The following is a 16,251-nucleotide window of genomic DNA, read 5'->3' as shown; positions in this document are numbered from 1 at the left end:
TTTCAAATCAGAACATTGCGTTACTTTATGTTCGGATAAAAAAGGGTTTTAGTGCAAATTTTCAACACCTCTCATTGCCAAGTGACAGGCCATTAGAGATTGTCTAAATCTCAAGTCTTAAGCAAAATTTATTCAACTAGTAACTATATTAGTTTGGGATTTTCCAGTCAAAGTTTACAGCCATGAATTTATTATTAGTGAAAGGAGCCGGCTGCTTGTGCCTGTCAAGTGCTGAGAGATCAGAAAACAGTTATGATCGTTTTTCCTCTCTTTTCCGCATTCATGTAAACATCTTTCTGAAATGCTCCAGTGAGCGTCAATAACAGCCCGAGCACAGCCGCTCATATTTCGACAAGGAATCTGACAAACGGAGAAGACCAATCTCTCCATGTAGACATGCGTAAAACACAACACACTTTCAAAGTTCATTAGCCACGTCTGGTGAGCTGCAGATGCCACGCGTAAGCGCCGACTAAACAAACTAACGCAAACACAGACATCAAACATTGCAAAAGCATAATGCACATATTGAAAAGGCTGCAGGAGGACAAGATTAGTATTTGAATGAGGATCACAGAGTGTGAAGCATCCATAGCCCCAGAGTACGTCTCTTCACTCGCCGGCTTTATTATTGTTAATTAAATGTGGAAATATGAAACGGATATATTATTTACTGAGGGCAAATGTGCAGCTGTGCCTTTTCATACATAGAAGAAAACAATGCACTCTGATTGAAAAAAAAAATCATATCAGGAATAATGCAAAGCAACATGAAGGCAGTCTAATCAGTCGCTGATGCCTAATGGAAAAGGACGCAACAGATCTGTAGAACACCTGGTCGGCCTGACAGTTTGGCATTAATAGCAATTACTTCAGTCCATCTGTAGCGCATTGCCTTCAAACGCAGCAGATGCTGTGCCGATCAGTGTTAACTATATAGATTTGACAATTTGTTTGCCGGCACATTGTGTTGTCCAGCAAACTAAATGTCACATTACAATGATACAAGCTGAAAGCATTACTGTCCTTTAACCACACGACCGCACGTATCCACAGCAATGAAAGCCATGTGCTCATATGAAACCGCTACATGCAGGCTAGTTTTCCGTTACCTGGCTGTAAATGTAAAAGGTATTGATAGGTAAGCATTAAACGCGCAAGACATCTAAAAGGTGAGATGGATAGACGTGTAGAATGGAAGGCGTGCTGTTGTGGTGCTGTTTTGCCTCATCTGACCTGTCAACGTGTGAGAGAAAGAAAGCAAAAAGACGTGATATTGACCTTGGAGCACAAGATATTCCACAATCTTCAAGAAAGCACGCAAACAGTTGTATGACACAATCCCGTAACAACACAGTTCAACACTAACAGCAGGAAGCCTCTACTTTTATTTTTTTTAAAAATCATCAATCAAGTCTCATCAGACTCAACTCAGCGAGTCAAACGCCTCCATGCTGCCCTGCAATCATGCACGGATGCACACACACACACACACACACACACACACACACACACACACACACACACACACACACACACACTTACTCCTTCCTTAATTCAACACCTCCACAGTTCACCATCCACTAATCAAAAAGTCATGAAGTGACAGCATGGTGTGGGGACGGTGGGGAAAGCCTGAACACCCTCCCCTGGGCCCTCACACACAGAGTTCAGGGCAACTCGGTGAAAGGAGGATCTACACATACGCACTCAAACACTTTCCGTCACGTAGCCGAAGCGCTCAACGAAACAGCTCATCACTCCCTTGCTTTCCATCTCCCCTTGTTTATCGCGCTCTCCTTTTTCACACGTCGCTCTCGCTCACACAGCTCTTGCCTGCATCCCATATGCCATGCCCCTGTGCATTAAGACAGACTCCAGTGTTCAAGCAGGTCTGAACAGGCTCCAAAGGCTCCCCAAACAGTCCTTATTCTAGATGAAGAGCACGTACGGTTTGTCATTCAGCCCTTTATGTTTGTCACCGTCGCTCTGTAGAACACATGAGAATACGTGATGAGTACCACCCATCCAGCCTGCTACCTTCAAAACGCCCTTCTTCCCCCATCCCTTGTGTTAGCTCTGAGTGACACCAAGAGAGGAATGTGTGCGTTTTGCGTAAAAGCAACTAAATAAATGCAAATGAAGTTTCCATTAAGGGTCGTCAAGCAGAATGTGGCCATTTTGGGGAGAGACAAAGCCTCTTTGTCACTGAAGGGAAAAAAAATATCAATGAATGTACCTTAAGTGAGGCAGGAGAACCGAGGACTAAAAAGGCATTTTTGGAGAAGATTAAATCCAGTCAGCTGGAAGGGAAAGCGTGGGATGTGAACTGAGCGGAAGTGGAGAGAAATACGTTTTCAAGGCGTCACCTCTCACACCTTAAACGTAGCCCTCTCCATGCAAGCCCCACCTCTCCTACTGCCGTCGTAATATCCATAAGTGCTCATGGAAACCCATAAATAATGTTGATCTCTGAAGCACAGAAAGCAGAGATGCTCTGGGTACCCCACACACACACACACACACACACACACACACACACACACACACACACACACACACACACACACACACACACACACACACACACACACACACACACACACACACACAGGCTTTTTTCTTTTTGCATCTTCAGCATAAGCCGGGTTAAAATATGCATTTCAACCATATTTTATTTACATCTAGAGCAACAAAATCAAATCCCATCTCCGTCACCCTGGAACTGCACATTTACTCACAATAGACCATCATACATAAGCTGTCCTATAAAAGATATGATATATGCTGTCATTATTTAGTCCGATTTCTGCCAAGACAGGAGTGACTGAGTGAAGAGGCTCATAAAAGCATTGATATTGGGATGAGTTTTTATGAAACTACTCCCTATAAACTAAATGAACAGCTGTCAAAACAAGTGACCTTGAATATGAAAACTCCAGGCTGGCTGGTCCCCATCAACGTGGCATAAAAACTTCTCCCCCCCAATCTCACTTTTGCTGTCCACCGCAGCTGCCTGATGAATGCCGAGGTGTATTTCAAAAGACTTCCTAGAGGCGTGGGGAGCCATCAAAAAAAAAAAACTGAGAGTGAACTCTCTTTCAGGGTTCAAAAGCCTTATGAAGACCAATTTGGCTTTGAAACATGGGGACGCTTTAGTATGAAAACCCAAAACTGCCTCATGTATGCTCACTTGGACGGGGATTGCGAGATGAAAGGGAAACGTGGATGAGCACACTGGTCCCTAACAGCGTACGTGTCTCTATCTGAAGAACCACAAGGTAGGAGACATAACCAGTGAATGTCAATGAGGGAGGGAAGGATAAACAAAATGCTCTCAAGTGTAGCCAGGTGTCTTCTTCTTTTTTTTATGTGGATTCAGAGAAGCTTTAAATAACGCTCTCCTCGGGCAACCTTTTCTTTTTTAGATTTAGGAGTGAACCCTGCTGTGCAGTCACCTGAGGAGGTCTACGTGTCCCTTCATACTGTGAGACCTGTCAACGCGACCATTCCATCATCCTGCCAAACCACAGTTAAAAGTCAAATTTGTCATTTGAAGTCATTTGTAAGTAACTTGGTTGGTAAGATCTGCCTCCTACCACAGACGTCACTCTCCATTAACTCTGAGCTTCGTATTTTAACACAGTTCCACTCAGAACACAATATTTGTAATGGCAACGACATCATTTTTGTAATTATGCTTATGTACACCTTCACAGTGGTTTTGAAAAGACACAATGAAGATGTGAGTGCAGACTTTCATCAATTACAGCCTTTTTTTACACAGTCTACCATTTTCAAAGGTTCAAAAGTAACTACACAAACTAACAATTTTAGATTGAAGTTGTCTTTTTAAATACTTGATGAAAGATTATTTGCAGTCGGTTTTGCTCAACAAGAATCCAGGTAGGTGAGAGAAGTGAAGAATTTATTCTAAATCAGTCTCTAACCTCTATACACAACTACACCGATCAGGCATAACACTATGAGCACTGACAGGTGAAGTGAATAACAGCGATTATCTCTTCATCATGGTACCTGTTACAGGGTGGGATGTGTTAGGCCCAAAGTGAACACTTTGCCCTCGAAGCTGACGTGTTAGCAGCAGGAAAAACAGGCAAGTGTAAAGATCTGGGCGAGTCTGACGAGGGCTATGTTGTGATGGTTGGACGACAGAGTCAGAGCGTCTCCAAAACTGCAGCTCTTGTGCGGTGTTCCCTGTCTGCAATGATCGGTGTCTATTAACTGTGGCCCAAGGAAGGAACAGTGGTAAACCAGCGACAGGCCAAGGCTCACTGATGCACATGGAAGGCTGACCCGTGTGGTCTGATGCAATAGACAAGCTGCTGTAGATCAAATAGCCCAAAAATGTAATGCTATTTCTGAAAGAAAGGTGTCAGAATATACAATGCATCGTAGTTTGTGGTGTATGTGCCTGCATAGCTGCAGACTAGTTAGAGTGTCCATGCTGACCCCTGTCCACTGCTAAAAACACCCACAATGCACACGTGAGCATCAGAACTGGACCACGGATCAACGAAAGTGGCCTGGTCTGTTGAGTTACCTGCACCCTTTTATGGAAACATTGACACAAAGCAATAGGATTCAGGTGCAAAACGAGTTTGAGGTGTTTACCTGGCCTCTGGATTCCCCAGATCTCAATACAATCCAGCATCTGTGAGATCCACAGAGGTCCCACCTCACAACTTACAGGGATTTTAGGATCTGCTGTTAACATTTTGGTGCCAGACACCACAGCTCAATTTTGATATTTTAAATTCACTTATCTCCCCAACATCTTGCAGCATTAATGTTAATTTCTGGTTGTTTATCCAATATGCTTTTTGGTGTAAAAGCATATCCTGTGATGTTCCTTTTAATGTGACAAATTCAGATTTTGAATAGTTTTATTTAGTGTATCGCTTTAGTGAAATGTGGTAAATGTGTTAAATTCATCCTACGAGGGTGTTAACACATTTCAAGGAAATCCCACATACAACTATAGCCGCTGATGCCCAATTCAAAATTGCATGAGATCCTGAAATGATGCTGTTCAAGTACTAGTAGATATATTAGGGCAGATGGTAGCAAGATGTCTATAAAAGACAAAAACACTCAAGCTGATTAACATGATGTGCAACCAGCCAAATTGTAACCAATGCTGGGATTTTATCCTTTGGGTCCAAAGACAAAATGAGAACATTTAAGGGAAATCTCTAAGGTTGTGTGGAAAGCCTTGAGCAGTGAAGTTTCTTCACTGATGTGCAGATGCCTTCCACATACTGGGAGATGCACTATGTACAGTTGTGAATTGAAGTTCAGCTGGCAGGGGAGTCGAGGTGCACGGTGGGGAGCAGAGGCCCCGAAAAACACAGAGGAGAAGAGAGCGAGTTTGGGAAGTCATTAAGAGTTTATCTTCACCCGCTGACGGCAGCAGTCAATTATCACTGTCATTAGAACATCGTAATTGTACCAGCGTAGTGTAGAAACAGGCTGGAAATGTTCTCAGCTCAATTGGACACTTCACTTTAATTTGAAATTCTAACTGCGGCTTCATTGTAGCGAAGAAAATGTCCCCAGGTATTTTGTTTTTTCAAACACTCTCCGTGGGGTATAATCTGGCACAGACACCGAAATTATCTCTGAGGGTATGTTTGTGCTACTTTTAGCACTGTTGTGGAATTTATTTCACAGAGGAGTTGGTGTGTTTTCTCTATATATCCATGTACCCACAAGTAAGTCTGCAGCGCCAGGTCTTATATGGGGTTTAGAAAGAAAAAAAGTCAACCAGTAACTAGTATAAATGGTCATATTTGAGCTCTAACTCATACTTAAACATTTAATTTTTATGGTCTAGTGCTCACCCTACAGTCACAGTACACAGGAATGATCCTGGGTTCAAGACGGGGAGGAGTCACAGACCACAGCCTCAGGCAGGTGCAAGCTAGTCTCCTCCCAGTGCCGGTCCCAAGCCCAGATAAATGGACAGGGTTACATGAGAAATAGAATCCGAAGTAAAAACAGTGCCAGTAATTTTTAATTGCCCAGTTGCTGGTTGTGCACATCCAGCGAACACTGAGTATTTGTGGTGTTTAAGGTGATGAACTCAAAAGGAAATAAAGATAATGGGACAGGATCATAGCACATCATCGTTTCATGTAGAAAGGGAGATTATAAAATCTCTCAGAAATCACAGTCCATTCGTCTTATATAACATAACTCCTGAGTCCATCCTCTGTTTGAATCAATCTGTTTTAGAGTTCCCTCCTTTAAGGCCACGCTTCTTTGAGTTTTCTTTTGATTGGCTGCCCCTCTGTAACAGGAGGTTGGAAGTGCAGGTGGGCGGGCTTACATGCTCACAGAGAGAGCTGTGTGCCTGAGGATACAAAAATGTGGGAAAGCGAACATTGTGAAGCCTGAGCTTCTGACTTACAGCTATTACCTTTACAATTACAATTTTATGCCATATTTAATCTAACATTTGAGCAGCATATGTGACTGAGAAGACGATCCTCTTCAAAGAAACAAACACAAAAAACTCTTTATACAAAAAACTTGATTTAGCAGTGACTTGTGTGATGAGGACTTTTTTGGGAGACAATTTATAGGAGCAAGATTAAGTCGTTGCAAAAACAGAAAAAGCTTGAAACAAGCCTGTGTTGAAGCAGCTAACGTGTGTAGCAACAAACTTCTGTTGCACCGGTGTTCAACTGGAAAAATTCTGAAAGCATAAAGACAATTAAGTGCGTAGGTGTAAATTTCTATGCACACACACAAAACCACACACTAGACACTGCGGTGTCTGGAGAGTAGAGATAGGGCTGTCTCCATCAGCCTCTCCACCTACCCAGAGGACCTAATCAGTCAGTGAATACACGTAAAATGGAGGCTGTCATCTACCTCCAGCCCAACAGACTCCCCGCCGACACTTTTCTCCCACTGCCAGCCTCTAGAGAGCAAAAAAAAAGATGGATCTTTCCCAAAAGCTCCATCCTCAACCAAGATATCCTACATCATGCATCATATTTTCTCAGCTGCCGAGTTTCTCCGTCCTCTTTCTCTTTGTCCTGTTTAGTCTCATCTTTACAGTTAGATCCAACTACTCATATACCAATTTCTGTTTTGTTTTTTATTGTCTTTGTATTTCCAAATTTCATGACTTTTGTCCCAAAGATAGCTACATGTTTTCAATTTCATCTTAACATATGATGAAAGCGCCTAAGTGTCTCTTTCTTCGCCTTTATCTCGAGCTGACTTCACTCCTTCCTGACATGTGCCAGAGAGAGATGAAAATCAGGGTAATGGAATCCACTGTGATCCTGACACTGCTTCCGGGACAGAACAATTCATCACTGCAACAACCCTCAACTCAGCAGGAAAGAGGCACATAATTGGGTATCAGTGGGAAACGCCTTTTTGCATTGGGAGCAACCAGAATCTATGCTTGGATTTTTGGATTCTTCTGTCCATCCAAAAGAAGAACAAAATTCCATCAATCAAATTTACAACTCGACAGACTGGCGACCCACCCAGGGCGTACCCTGCCTCTCACACAGAGGTTGCTGGGATAGTCTCCAGCCCAATGGCAACCCTGAATTGGATAAGCGAATGAAGATGGGTGTCTGGATGGTCATCCAACTTTATCGGCTTACACTGGAATGCCAAAATTATAAAGGAAAGCCAAGTCGATCTTATCCCGCTTTCCACAGTCACGCAAACTGTGCATTACAGTTGTTTCGCTTGTCATGCATCTGAAAACTTGTTAGCCTGCTTATGGTTCTTGCAGTGAGCAAGCTCATGCATGTGAAGACATCTGTCAGCATGCAGATCAAAGGTAACTGTAATGCCTGACAAGCTATATAGAAATTTAAAATACACTACTGCATATTTGAGGTAATATTATTCCTACGCAGCACTTAACTGCGTTTGAAGAGACATGAATTTTTAAAAACAGTCGCTCCAAATCACAACAAATTGACTGCAGGGTGCAGATTAAAGCCTGGATCCATCTGCAACTGTTGTAGGTGTCAAGTGTAAACAGGACATGAGTAAAAATCACCACCCTGGGGTTGCACGTCTCTGTCAACCAGTCAAGTTTTGATTCATATCAGTCCACAATCATTTAATATATGCAATACGTAGAGACTGCAGGAATTTAATTGGTGGGACCGAACCAACTGCTTTCAGGCATTGGTGTCTTTGAATTCCAACTCAGTATTTTTTTAAAAATTCATTTTAGTGTTGACATACTCAAGATTTGCAATGTAGACACTCTCAAAAACAATAAAAAATTCATGAGGAAAAACAGATGTGGATGGTTTGTTTCTTTTTTGGAGCTCCTCTGAGATTTTTTGTTTTGGAGATTTATTATTCTATATTTTAGATGGAGCTATGTAACTGCCGTGGCCACTGTGGGCCTGCAAAATGGGTGAGTGCTAGAGCCTGTGAATACCGGTGAGTGTGTAGAAGCAGTTGAAAGGTGGAGGACTGAAAGGATAATAAAGAGAAAATGGAAGACTGTGAGGGGTAGTAAAGGGAGTAAAAAGAAAGGACGGGAGGGTGATTTAGTGACTCAGAGAACTGACAAAGAAAGCAAGACAAAGGTGAGAGAGGTAAAGGAAAGAAAGGGAAGTAGAGGATGAATGAATGAAGTGAACACATAACCCTCAGCGAACAGCTGAGAAGCTCGTGGGCGTGAGTGGTTAGACGTGAGCTGATTGGGCTGTATCGGCGCACATAGCAGGGAAAAGACCGGTGTTTGTTTGTCCTTGATTTTATTTGCTTTGTGTGTTTATTATAAACAGGGCGAGGTTTATATATTGATCCTAAAAAGGGGAGAAAACAAAGTTCAGAATATCTAAGGAGGACTCGCATGCTCTCCAGTGACCTAATTAGACTTTAGCCAACAGAGACACACAATTGGTAAGAAAATATCTTTTTTAATTCTCACATTAAGTATAATTAATGTTTCACAGAATGAACACAATTATAGCGTAGTGGTTTATACATTCACCTAACAAGCAGAGAGCACAAGTAAGTCTGATCCCCCGGAGGAAAGACAAATCCCTTTGTGGTTGAGTCCCAGAGGCAGCCGGAGTTACCTAAAGAAATCTGCTAAATCAAACATGCAGAGCCGCCCACTGTGGTGACCAACTTGTGAATAAGGGACCAGCCAAAAGTAGCTTTCACAGCAAAATAAAACACATAGAAAGTAGAAATCATTTATACAGTGTTCCAGAAATCAGGTGAGTGCAGATGGGTATGTATCCAAGCTGCATGTAAACCTAAAAATGGTCATTCTTAAGCTTTAAGAGGCCAATAAAACCATCCTGATACATGTATTTCTAGGTACTCTTGCCTTAAAGCCTAAAAAAATGTCTGCCTGTCCTTAAGTGAAAAGTAATGATATGCCGCTTATAAAAAAACAGAAACAAAACAAAATCACTCAACTCAGATAAAATCCTTTTCAAAGCGGGCATATAAAGCCATGTATCCATTCATTCCCTTGCAACCTTTTACCATTTTATTTACCCGAGCCACTGAACGAAGAAAATGTACTACACACAAAAGAGTCATTCAAAGGAAATCTTGCGAACCATGGCAACCTATTATGTTTCATCCCAATTGAACGTCTTGATCCGTGTTTGGCTGACATCCATTTTATGTTGTGAAAACACAGCTGACTTGTGATTATTCACAATATGTAAAGATGTCAACTTAACTGCAAGTACAACAAAGTGCCTCCGACAACAGCACAAAGCGCTCCCCCTGCAACGGTGATGCAATCATCCTTTTCCACATTTTCAAGCCGTCATTTCTCCGGGGGGTGTGACGCACCCCCTCCCCTACCCCCCTCGTCAAAAAACAGATTAAAATACATCAAAAAAAGGGGATTAAAGAATCTGCCGACACTCCTAAATCCTTCAAAAGGCGTCCGACTCTATCAAAGGATGAGTACTATTAAATATGAGGCGACACATGTGACACGTGAAGGGTGCCGGTGTTCAGTTTATAATTTCTGCCACTGTGGGGAGGGGAAAAATGAGATTTCAGTGAAGCATGATATCAAAGCAAAGCAATAAGTGGCTTTTGCCATCTTTATATGCCGGAGTAACCTATAGGTGACAGAAAGAGAGAGAGTGCACAGCAGAACAGAGGTGAAGCACTTGATTTGGCTGCCTCATGTACATACACAGACGTCAGATAGGAAAAACAAACCAAATAGGCTCCAAGACAGTGAGAGGGCAAAATAAATTCTCCATTTTCTCATTTGGGGGTTTCCCTGTTAAGCGGCAGTGAGGTGGGGCTCACCTCAAGCGATTCTTAAAGAGGGCTGAGTTCAAAGCGTGCCGGTGGGAGGAGAGACGGCTGCGTGGGAGAACAGCAGACAGTTAAGATGGGATTTCTCATTACGCGCGTCTCGCTCTGTGTCCTGGCTAACACTGCTGTATACCGCTCACTCCTTCTCTGCCCTATAATTTCTCTCACTCCCCCCCCCTCCTTTTCTCTCTCGCATAGACTCAAACTGAATGCATAAGATTGCGCCCCACTAGGCCACATTCCCCTTCTCTTTCATCTGAGCCCTGCTTGTGTTTCCACACTATCTGACTGTGCACACACAGAGGCTAAAACACACACAGACAGACTGGATGACAAAGCGAGAGCAAAGAGGGAACACAAGGCAGAGAGATCTTACCGTGTGTACATGAATGAGAGCTCAGAGCTAGGCTATGAAAAATAACAAATGTTGAAACTGAAAAAAATCCTTTAAACATCTCTCTATATAAATATATGAAACAGGACTTTTAATTGTTTTATTTCTTTACATACAGTCATTTTTAAATAATTCCCACGTCAGCTGAATGATACGAAACAGTCTGAATTACTTCACTGCATTTTAAACAGTGATTTCCTTCAGATTGGTTACATTCCCGTGTGTTCTTCTAACCGTGTTTTGTCTTTCACTGAATCTAAATACTGTTTCCACCTTCACTTTGTGCATATAAACAAACAGAACTGAAAAAAGTCAGGTAGCGGAGCCCATCAGGGCAAAGAGGTAAAGCGGGAGAGCGCGGCGCTGTCGTGATTGCGTCGCTGTGTGGAAGTAGACGCGTTTGCTCGAGAAGAATGAGCAGCACGTCCCCTTGCAATCAATCCCAGATATTACCCCGGTATTTGTCAGATATGCTCCCTGCCACGCCAGCCATCCGTGACTCATTCCGTCATTACATCGGAGAGGTCACGCCCACTCCACCCCTGCCTGCGCCATCGTTCCAGGGTCTGATGGCGGCCTAATGGCCTGCTCTCTCTACACTGCAATTAACCTTTTTATTGGCCACCTGCCAGACAGCTGGAGATACAGCAGTGTGCGCGCGCGTATGGGCTTATGTAAGCGCGACCATAAATGCGTCTGTGTTTATATGCACATGCACAGTGGCTGAAGCTTTTAAGTCTATAAATTACCATGTGAGCAGCGAGCCCCAGAGCACGCATGTGCACGTGGGCCTATAAAAGCTGACAGATTTCACCTGCTACTCTCGTCAAATAGAAATTGATTGAATCTAACATCCCATCATGTTTGACCCAGACAGATCCCACTGGCTGTGATGCTGTCTCAAAGCGGAAACACATCTTGGAACAAGAACTAAACACGTCCCTTTTGCATTATAGGCGAGCGCAGGGGGAGATATTATTTGTACTCCAGGAGCACCTGTCTCCCACCCCTGTCGCTGCTGGAGTAGAAGTAAATGGCAGCTGTAAAAATGATTCCAATTAAAATGACATTTCTGTAAATATGTCATCTTCCAAAGTTTCATCAAATCTGTGCCACTGATGCCAAACATTGCATAGTTAAAGCTACCCCGTGGAGTTTTTGACTTATAGTAGCACAAATCCCTGTTTTCAAAACACAAAGACGGGCGTGCATGCAACAGGGACGGGTGATAATTCGCGTGGAAACACTGTAATGTGCCAGCAAAGACTGTATCCTAGTAAATGTGCACACAGTGTAGATGAAATTGGAGGACAAAGTGCATTCAGCACATTTGTCTTCATGAAAATAAATATAGATCTAATTTGTCTGTTCACAAGGAAACTCCACAGAATCATTTTAATGCTGATATATTTTATTTGACCATCCGATGTTTTATTTTAAACCCTGCTGCACTCTAATAGTATTATATCCTTTTCCCAAGGGAAGTCGTATCTGCGAGATCTCGTCTCACACACAGTTAGACCGCGAGCTTTTTGAGTGAAGGAGAAAAAAAATCTTTTCGATCTCTGCAATGCTAACATACTGCTTCATTACTTTGCAATTCAAAAACCAATGAAAAGTAACAGAACGGCAGGCGGACAGTAACTTTACACAGGCGCTCGCTGTCTGAGAGGCTCGCTATACCATTGTCAACAAGAGGTCTCTGTCGAGTGTCTTTAAAATGTGGCGGAGCACGGCTGAGCAGAAAGCACACAGTAAATGCATTCTGTGGCTCCTGCAGCTGCAAATTGAATTTTGGGGCATGACTTGACTCAAAACACCTAATAATCCCACGTCACTTGCTGTTCCCGAGCTGAACAAGGTCACACTGTACAGCGAGTAATGAAAAAAAGACCCTTTTTACAAGCATTTATCCAAATGCATTCAGGCTCCGGCGAGGTGAAGAAATTTAAAGAAAAGAAAGCACAAATGGCCGAGCACCTGAAGGACAAAAAACCCCCAACAGAATAAGAAAAATAAACCACAAAACCCTTTCATGTATACGGACGCCACATGTCTGTGCACATATAGCATGCAGTGGTGAAGGGGGGAGCATAGCAAAGACTGACAGGTTTTAAGTCACTGCACAAACAGCTTTTGTTTCTTATGACGTCTCATTAGCCCTGACAAAAAGTTAAAGCTGGGATTATCTAAACCTTATCGCCTCATTTGTCAATCAGCTTTTGAATGTGCACACTCACTCTGATGTGACAGCCAGCACAAGTGCAAACACGTGTTGGGAGTTCAGCAGGTCTATAAAGCACTTGCTGGTAAACACGTAGTCTAGTCAATGCTTTTCGGCTCCATCCATAATCTCACAGTGGCTTTTGAGTGATCAACAGCTCAACAGTAACTACAACACATTTGAAAGCATAAACCAGAGTTGAGTTTGGACTGTATCACATGCTGGCTATGCTGATTAATCTCGCAGTCCTTACCTGCTACAGAGAGGCGTGCCGTGCGGCTGGAAATGGATCCCAGGTTCTCAATGGTGGCAACACACTGATAGGTTCCTTCGTCTGGCTTGTTATGTTTAGAGTGGACCACATGGCTGAAGAACAGCGTGCCGTCGGGCAGTATTTTTCTCCTCTCGTCTGAAACCAGGCTCATGAAGGTGCCATCTTTCTTCCATTCGATGTGTGCCGGCGTGGCTGCGTCGCTGTGTGCAGAACAGTTGAGGAAAGCGGAGTTCCCCCGGATGGCCAGCGTGTCCTGGGGCTCCACGGTGAACCAGAAGGGGCTGAAGGGCTGCACTGCTGAAGCTGAGGAGCAACAGAGGGGAGAAGTGAGATGTCAACACAGAAAGTTACGTCAGGTCCACTTTTCTCTGAGCGCTAATGAAAATTAGCGAAATTCTTGCTGCTCTCCAGCAGCTTATCAGTGGGCGATGTGGCTTGAAGATCACACCACAATTATGGGGGCAGATTCATTATCAAGGATGCATTGCTCAAGTTTCCCCAGATGATCATTCTCTATCATTCTAAACACCTGATTAGCTGTGTATACAGTGGATTAAAAAGTCTGACAATTTGAGTTAGTGCTCTATTTCTCGTTTTTACATTGATTTTATTCTGAAAGTTCCTGCAGGAAGTGGTAATATATAACACTGATATAACACTGATGCTTCTTCTGGCTGGTTGCCAGGTCGCCTCCATTCTTTATCCACCAAACTACGCCACAGCTATTCACACTTCTTGTTAGTTGAAATGTGAACAGTGCTGATATTTCTATACAAGTTACTCTAAGAATTTTATTCTGAAAGTCCAGTCTCTTCAAAATAAAGCACCTGTATGTAGCAGGTGGTAAAAACCAATCACAATTTAACACGGTCAGATCATACCAGTGTATCCGTTTTGATTTCACTGATTCCAGCATGGATCTTCTTTCCGTAAGCTTCAGCTTCTTTATCGGATTACTAATCAGTAATCGAGTGTAACTACTATCAAAGATCAGTAAAGAAACATGCTTGCGGTTAGGCTGCAGCAGAGGGTTGATGAAAGGTGCGAAATGCTTGCAATCACTCTAAATTGCACAACACTACTATCTGCTTTTTCAGTTCGGTCACAGCATATCCTAAGAAGTCGCTGACATCAATGGCGTGTTTCAATGCTCACTCTAAAAATGACAGAACACTGCAGGACTCCAAGTGCCCCAAACACTGAATGAAGTGTTCCCGAACCAAAACATCTTTTTGTTCATTCTATCTTTCAGCCAAAGTGCCTCGGCCTTATTCCAGAGCCTCAAAGAGGCTTTTTATTATGAAACCACAAGCCTCGCTGGAATTGGGCAAGAGGAACTGACAAATTTAACCAAGTCTAGCCTCCCTGGCAAGTTAATATCACGTCTTGCGTTATCATAAGTACAGCGTGCGGGGAAGGAGTAAACACGCAGGAACGCGGCTGCCATTTCCTTTCCTCGAGCAGAAATGGTAACATCACATTGACATGAACAGTGCCAAAGTGAGAGTAAGTAAAATTGCTTTGCATTCACCTCATCCATTATTCAAGCACTCCCACTGTAAGAGTCACACTGTGGTATTGTTTAGATAAATAACACCAATTATCAGTTCTGCAGGGATGGGGCAGAGCTTGAAAAATAATTAAAGGGGTATGAAGGTATTTTAATAATTCAACGAATGGAGTGAAATAAGTGGCTGAGTGTTAAATGCAGTTTAAAATATGCCTGCTCTCTTCCAAGGAAATGGCATGTCTCCGGGGGAGAGGGGAGAGCAGAATGCGATAGAAAGAGATGAAGACAGAAAATGAGAGAGTAGTGTGAGAGCGAACGAGGGATCCTGTGCCAATAGTTCAGCTATTTAACTACTAGAAGATAATTTCTCTACCTTGTGGCGCCCTAGCGAGAGATCCAAGATTGAAGTAATATAATGCATGGTCCATTATGGTGGCAATATGAATGCTTGCCCTCTGTGCACTTAGTTGTCTTGAAAGCACAAACAATTACAGAGAAAATACTGTTGGAAAGTGACTGAACTAAATAGAAACAGATGCAAATAAATGTAAGCCGTTTTCCCACTAAACTGAGCAGTCAGACCCCACACTAATTCACTGATGAGTGGACCAGAATACTGAAGAGGAAGTGTGCCTGCATTCTGTCTCAGTGTACAGCAGGGACCTTGAACAACTGAATTGAGGCCTGATATACGAGCACAGTCCCTTTAGAAAGATCTGTGTTAGCAGTTACTTTACAGATATCCTCCTATGACTGCTCTGGCGCCATTTCACTGCAGTTGCGGAGTAAATTCAAGCAAAGAAAACTTTATTAGGCTGGGTAATGCACAGAGTGCGCAAGAGCTCAAAACATTTTGAAAATTCCTCCAGGCAGAAGTGGAAGTGAAATTCAAGTGAATAAACAGCAGTAATGAATAAAATATACAATGTTCTAAACTAGCCCAAAACATTTCTAACTGCAGCTCTTAGGAGGCAAGTGAGTGGCTTCTAATTAGACTGAAGCAAGTAGCTAATTTCAGGAAATCAACAAATTCACAGCGAGCCTGCTTACATATTGGGCAGAATGTGACAACACTAGCAAATGTGTTTGACTCATGGTGTATAGGACAGATGGAGAGAGACTTGAGGGAGGAATTCGTCATTCCAGCGGACCAAAAGCACCATGACATGCTTAATCATCTCTGCATTACACTGCTGGAACAGTTGGGTGTGTGGGGCTGGGCAGCTCGTCTGTGCCCAGGTTTGGCTCCCCTCCAGTCAAAAGACCATCTTCAGCTGCTCTCTATCTGAGGGAAAAAACTGAATGGGCTTGAAGGTCCTACAAGCATCCTATCAGAGTCAAAGCAGCTGGCTTTAGCAGCTTTTCATCCCAATCGCAGAAACAGTAGGGGAGGGCTTAGCTTCGGCTCTACTTTTGAGAAAATGGCAAACCATCTGCATTCAGCTGCAGACACAACAACCAACGTCTGTGCACTGGGATGAACCAGGGGTGTAAGGAGTTTGATGGCAGGCAATCGGCTTTTTGGCAGC

At 43.0% G+C, this 16,251-nt stretch overlaps 1 protein-coding gene across 4 annotated transcripts in view; it reads right to left on the bottom strand.

Moving 5' to 3' along the window:
* The window catches only part of neo1a (neogenin 1a), a 156,233-nt gene that overhangs the window by 84,145 nt on the left and 55,837 nt on the right, over positions 1-16,251 (bottom strand). For all 4 annotated transcript variants that reach the window (XM_085459301.1, XM_085459317.1, XM_085459326.1 and 1 more), the window contains exon 2: positions 13,192-13,515. In XM_085459301.1, coding sequence (XP_085315427.1) covers positions 13,192-13,515 — 324 coding nt within the window. The remainder of the gene's footprint in view (positions 1-13,191; positions 13,516-16,251) is intronic.

This window comes from Copadichromis virginalis, linkage group LG1, assembly GCF_057382275.1.
Source record: "Copadichromis virginalis isolate Kocher_CV1m ecotype Utaka linkage group LG1, C_Virginalis_male_GT1.1, whole genome shotgun sequence".
NCBI classification, from domain to species: domain Eukaryota; kingdom Metazoa; phylum Chordata; class Actinopteri; order Cichliformes; family Cichlidae; genus Copadichromis; species Copadichromis virginalis.
This window is presented reverse-complemented; position numbering and strand designations above follow the sequence as displayed.